Here is a 5,913-nt window from a genome sequence, read left to right as displayed (position 1 = left end):
TTCAGGGACGCACCTGAATGTTTTAGGGATGCACCTGAATGTTTTAGGGATGCATCCCGATGTTTTAGGGACGCACCTGAATGTTTTAGGGACGCACCTGAATGTTTCAGGGACGCACCTGAATGTTTTAGGGATGCATCCCGGTGTTTTAGGGGTGCATCCCGGTGTTTTAGGGATGCCCGGGACTGCTCCGCGCTGCCGGCGCTCCCTCTGCCGGCACCGGAGCCCCGGGAGCGGCCTCTGGACCGGCCTCCGGCTCCGCCCTCGCCTCCCGGGCAGTGCCCGCGGCTCCACGAGGGACAGTCCATCCTGCGAAGGCTTTTCCAGGCAGGATGACACCCGGAGCAGCGCTGCGCTGGAGCAAAGGGCTCGGCTTCCCTCGGGCAAAGCTCTGGAGCTCCAGGATGCAACCATTAATTACTGATTGTACAAACGCGGGAATAATTTACTCCAAACTGTGTTGGATAAAGCAGGGGGATCCCTGCTGTTTGGAGACAGATCCCTGCTTGTCCCAGCCAAGAGCTGAAGGGAGGAGAGGGAGCAGAACTCGGTCTCTGAACACAGGGTGGAAGCGGACCCAGCGCCCCACGAGGCACCCGAGCAGCTCTGGGAGCCAAGCCAGCCCTGCACAGGGCACCTGGTGCAGGTGATTCATGCGCTGCTGTTTCCAGAGGCTGATTTTGGAGGGAGCTGAAGCAAGAGGTGAGTTCCTGAGAGCAGGAAATGGAGCCCTGGAGCGCAGTGCTCACAGCCTGAGGCTGAGAGCCGGGTCTGCCAGCCCGGAATGGACTCAGTGCATGTGCTCGGTACAGGAGCTCCGAGCCGGGCTGCAGCCCTGCCCTGCTGCTCCGCCCCGGCCGGGGCAGCTCGGGGCTGGGGCTGCGGGGCTGCTCAGCCCGCACACCGGACTGCTCCAGGCACCGCTAGCGTGCAGCCGCAGCGACACAGACAGCGGAGGCCAAACAGTCTCATAAACACCGGGACGCTGTCGCCGGCACAGGGCAGCTCAGGGGCGGCGGCAAGGAGGGACAGCTCTCCCGGTGGAGCGCGGTGCGTCCGCCGGGCCCGCCCCGGGCCCGCCCGTTGCCATGGGAACGGGCCGTGCCGGTGTCCCCGTGTGTCGGCCCCGCCGCTCCGCGGCCCCGGCTCGATGGTTCCGCGGGGGGCGGTGGCAGCGCGGGGGGAGCGCGGCCCCTTTAAGAGCGGCGCCGCCATGATCTGCCTGGTGCTGGGGATCTTCGCCGGCCTCTTCCACAGCGGTGCGCACCGGGACGCGACCCCCGCCGGGTCTGAGGGCCGGGGACCCCCGCTCCCCTTGTGCCTCAGGGCCAGGGACCTCCCTGCCCCGGGAGAGACCCCGCGGCTGAAGGCCGGGGCCAGGCCCCGTGTCCCTGTGCCCTCTGCGGCCAGGACCGCCCTGGGGAGCCCGGGACCCCGCTGTGCCCCCACGGCTGAGGGCCCGGAGGTGTCCCCTTCCCCGCTCAGACCTGTGCCCTGTCCCTGCAGCCTGCGGCGGGCTCCATGAGCGAACCTTCGTGGCCATCAAGCCGGACGGGGTCCAGCGGCGCCTGGTCGGGGAGATCATCCGGCGCTTCGAGAGGAAGGGGCTGCAGCTCGTGGGGATGAAGCTGCTGCAGGTGAGCGGCCCGGCCCACCCCGGCTGGGGGCCCTGGGCTCGAGCAGCCCCTGCAGCCCCCAAGCCCTGGCTGTGCTGGGACCTGCTGGGGGTTCTGCCTGTCATCCGGCCTGTACGGGCTGCAGGTGTCATTCCAGCGCCAAATCCTCGCAGCTCAGAGGAGGGCTGGCACTGGGAGGGTGATTCCAGCTGTGGGGAGCATGTCTGCCCTTGTTTGTGCCCGTACTCCAGGGCTGGCACTGTAAGCTGGCAGCTGGAAACGCCCGTGTCAGGCTCCTGCTGTTTCACTCCTGCAATTGGGCATCTGTGCCAGAGCTTCATTCTCTTAATTTCCTGCATCCTGAGGTGCAGCCCTTGCCCGGGTGCCCGTGTGGCAGCAGACTGAGCTCTGTGCTCTGTGTAGGCCTCGGAGGAGCTGCTGAAGGAACACTACGTGGCCCTGCGGGACCGTCCCTTCTACGGCCGCCTGGTGAAGTACATGAGCTCGGGGCCCGTCGTGGCCATGGTGAGTGCTGGCCAGGGCCCCGGGGCCAGGGACAGAGTGCAAGGTGTGAGCAGCAGTGGCTGCTGGCACAGGGGAAGTAAGGTGATATCCCTCCTCAGAGGGTCTCTGGAAGCTGTACTGAACTTCAGGGATGTGTTCTGTTGTAAATTAAATCATAGAATGGTTTGGGTTGGAAGGGACCTTAAAGGTCTCATTCCACCCCCTGCCATGTCAGGGGCACTTTCCACTAGAGCAAGGTTGCTCCAAGCCCCATCCACCCTGGCCTTGAGCACTTCCAGGGGTGGGGAGAAATCTGCAGACAATTTGGATTATTTTCCAAAATTAACTATGGAAGAATAATTTGGAGAGACCCTTTGCTGTCTGTCACCCGGTGGATCCGGTGGGGAATTCAGAGGGCAGATGTGACCTGCTGGGGCAGCTGTGGGAGCTGATCCTGGTTTTGCTCTCCTGTAGGTCTGGCAGGGCCTGGATGTGGTGAAGACTGTTCGCACCATGATTGGGGAGACCAATCCAGCTGAATCCAGGCCTGGCACCATCCGAGGAGACTTCTGTGTTGAAGTCAGCAAGTGAGAGCTTTGCCTTCTTCCCTCAGTGTTTGAGGGCGTCCTGTGCAGGCATTCCTGTGCCAGGCCTGCCCGAGCCACATCAGTCTGCATTCCCAGAGCAAAGTTCTCCCTTCTGTGCTCAGACAGAGCTGAGCTCTGCTTCCCAGGGTTGGCTTAAACAGGAGGAAGAGCCTGGGTTGTGTCTTTCCTTCCTCCTGAGTCCTCTGTTGAAAGCAGGTGGGCTTTGCCTGTTTTCCTCTGCTAATCAGCACTGTCAGGCTGTGAGGAGGAAGGGAGGCAAAGGTGAATATCCATGGGTGGTGACCTTGGGTGGCCCCAGCCTGGCTCGAGGTAGACACAGCTCTTACTGAACCATCCTGCCTTAGATCTGTCTCCTGGTGTCTGATACCAAACCTGCTTTGATGGAAGGGGGAAAATCTGGAGGCACAGCTGGAATCGCTGACATAAAAAATGCACATCCCAGTGCTACAGCCACTTGCAGCTCCTCCTGTAGTAAACAAAAGGTTCCTCAGCATAGGAGGGGGGAGTGCTGGGAACTGGCACTGCTGGAAGGATGAGTGGTGTCTGACAGGAGAGGATATTATGGGATAGGACTGGCTGCATGGATTTCATGCAATTGATCAAGGGGGAATTTTGCAGGCTGCAGCATCCCTTTCCCAGCTTGGTGAGAGCTGCTCCCTCTGTCCCTGCCCACAGGAACGTGATCCATGGCAGTGACTCGGTGGAGAGTGCCCAGCAGGAGATCTCGCTCTGGTTCCGCCCCGAGGAGCTGCCGTGCTGGGAGGACGCGGCTGCACACTGGATCTACGAGTGAGCAGCACCTCAGTGCCCTGCTGGGGCACAGCACACTTCCACCCATTTCCTGCCACTGCTGGGGCTGCCTGCACATCCTCTGTGGGATTCCTCTTCTGCCTGTGGGGTCCTGGGAGCTGGGCTGTGTGTGGAACTCTGGTTCAGCTCCTGCCAAGGGGAGCTCTTCCTTTTTTTTCTCTCTCTGCTCTAGTAAGTAGTTGGTATTGTTGTTCTGTTTGCTGCAGCATCTTAAATCCCAAGTAGCTCAAGCTGATTAATTTTTGAAGCAAAACTTGGGCTCTTGGCCCATTCCTGGGTGTTCTCATCCCTGCCTGGAGCAGGAGAAGGTGTTTTCCTTGCTGCTGGGAGAGGTGCTGGTCACAAGGTGATGGGCTTGACAATTTACCTGCATTTCTGGAAGGCTTTTCACCAAAGGCTCTTAAAAAATTGGGCTGCTGTAGGATAAGGGAGCAAATTCTCATTTTGGAGTTCATGCCAAGACAAGGAATGAAGGATGGGACAATTCTCTCTCCCTTGCTGGGAGCCCTGGGTGCTGGGGCTGGCCAAAGCTCACCCAGTTTCAGACGTGATGAGTGAGTTTGTGGAAGGAAGAGTCTCCAAACGCTGTGAACGCACAATTCCTCAGGCTGTGCTCCTGGGCTGTGGCTGCTGGGGGAGGGAAGCAGCTCCTGCAGGCCTGCTCTGGTTCTCTGGGGCTGCATGGCCCTGACCCAGCCTGTCCCTCCATGGTCACTGGTGTGAGGCAGCAGCACTGGGGCAGCTGCAGGAGTAGAAGGGGGAGAGGGAGGCAGGAAGGATTTGTGGATCTGGGGCTCAGGAAGGACTGTTCAGGGGAGTATTTAGCTCTGTCTTGTGCAGAGGCTGTGAAGTCCTGGCACTGAGCTCTGGCAGGTGCCAAGATCTTCCTTGTCCCCCTGAGAGTTTGCAGTGGAGCTTTCATACTGGGAGGGTATCTGGAAACCAGTTTGTAACGGGCTGGACACCACCATGAGCTGTCCCTGGGCCAGCCAGCTGCTCAGAGCTGTGCTGTGCCTGAGCTCCCTGTGCAGCCTCACCAGGACAGGGACAGTGACATGGAGTCCTGCATGGAACAGGGGCACAGTTAAACTGAGGGAACAAGATCTCCAGGGCTTTCCTGTGTGCAGGATGAGTTTGACCTGTGCCCTAAGAGCCTCTGGGTCCTCAGCTGTGCAGGTGCTGGGGAGTGAGGGCAGCTCTGGGGGAGCAGAGTGAAGTCACCCCCACTCCTGCTCCCTGCTGGCCCCAGAGTGTGGGGCTGAGCAGGGCAGGGGTGGGAGGTGTCCCTCCAGTCAGTGGGGCTGTCCAGCTGCCTCAGCCAAGGCTCCTCCTGCCTTGGGGCCTTCTCCAAGCACCTGTGTCCAGCTCTAAATACCTGAGAGATCCCATTTGTTTCTGGAACTTGTCCACTTGGCTGAACTTGGAGTCTGGCTGCAGCAGGGCTGCAGGAGAAGGCGATGGTGAAGACCGAGGTGTGAAGCCAGTGGGAGCAAGGCCACGTTTGCTGTTTAATAGATGCACTGAGAGAAGCTGTTGGTACCAAGAGCTGCCAGCTCTGACACAGGAAAACTGCCCAAATAGCTGAGCTTCATCTCCTGCCATTGCCTCTTCCTGAAGGATCCCTCTTCTCCTGTCTACATGGATGAGATTGAAGATGCCTCCTGGTTTCAAAGTGCACTGAACCCCAGTCAGACACAGGACCTGACTCACTGAGCCACAGTCCCAGGCCATCCTCTCCTCTCTGTGTGTGTAGGTTTGGTGTCTGCCATGACCTCGTCCCACTCTGGGGCACAGTGGAGCAGCAGCTGCAGGGAAAGGGCCCCCAGAGACACTGCTGGGAGCAGGGACAGGAGCTGAGCTGTGCCTGGTGTTCCTCGAGCCCCTGGGACTTTTAATTGCTTTGCATGTTGGTTTCTGCTCTTCTCCTCTGTCCAAGACTGTGCTAAACTGTAACAATAAACGTAGAAGCTGTCTCTTGTTCCTCTTGGGGCCCTTGAAGGCAGGAGGCTGCAGGTGCTTGTCAAAACTAGCCTGGGCAGCAGCGTGGAGGGCAGGTTTTGGGTGCAGCAGTTGTGTGTCAGAGCTGCAGGAGGTGAAGGCAGCAGAGATGTCCTTGTCTCTGCCCTGTGCAGGGCTCTGGTGCTTCCCACTGAAGCAGAAGTCTGGCTGGGGGGATGTTCAGTGGAGCCAGGCTGCTGCTGCAGCACCACACACTCACAGCAGCAGAACCAGCAAGGTCTGTGCTCCTGCAGGAATCACAAACTCCCAGAATAGATGGGGTTGGAAAGGACCTCTGGAGATCATTCAGTTCCCTGTGAGAGCAGGGTCATGTGGAGCAGCCATCACAGGAATGTGTCCAGGTGGGTTTGGAATGT

The 5,913-nt window shown here is 59.6% G+C and overlaps 1 protein-coding gene across 1 annotated transcript; it reads left to right on the top strand.

Annotated features, from left to right (window-relative positions):
* Positions 1 to 1,103: 1,103 nt before the first annotated feature.
* NME3 (NME/NM23 nucleoside diphosphate kinase 3) lies at positions 1,104 to 5,511 on the top strand. The gene is made up of 5 exons (XM_064390451.1): positions 1,104 to 1,259; positions 1,507 to 1,637; positions 2,040 to 2,141; positions 2,595 to 2,707; positions 3,404 to 5,511. The coding sequence occupies exons 1-5, from the start codon at positions 1,151 to 1,153 to the stop codon at positions 3,519 to 3,521; spliced, it is 573 nt and encodes a 190-aa protein (XP_064246521.1). The 5' UTR covers positions 1,104 to 1,150; the 3' UTR covers positions 3,522 to 5,511.
* The last annotated feature ends 402 nt before the right edge of the window (positions 5,512 to 5,913 follow it).

This window comes from Passer domesticus, chromosome 15 (assembly GCF_036417665.1).
Source record: "Passer domesticus isolate bPasDom1 chromosome 15, bPasDom1.hap1, whole genome shotgun sequence".
Taxonomy (NCBI): Eukaryota; Metazoa; Chordata; class Aves; order Passeriformes; family Passeridae; genus Passer; species Passer domesticus.
The sequence above is the reverse complement of the archived record's forward strand: the minus strand, read 5'-3'. Positions and strand labels throughout refer to the sequence as shown.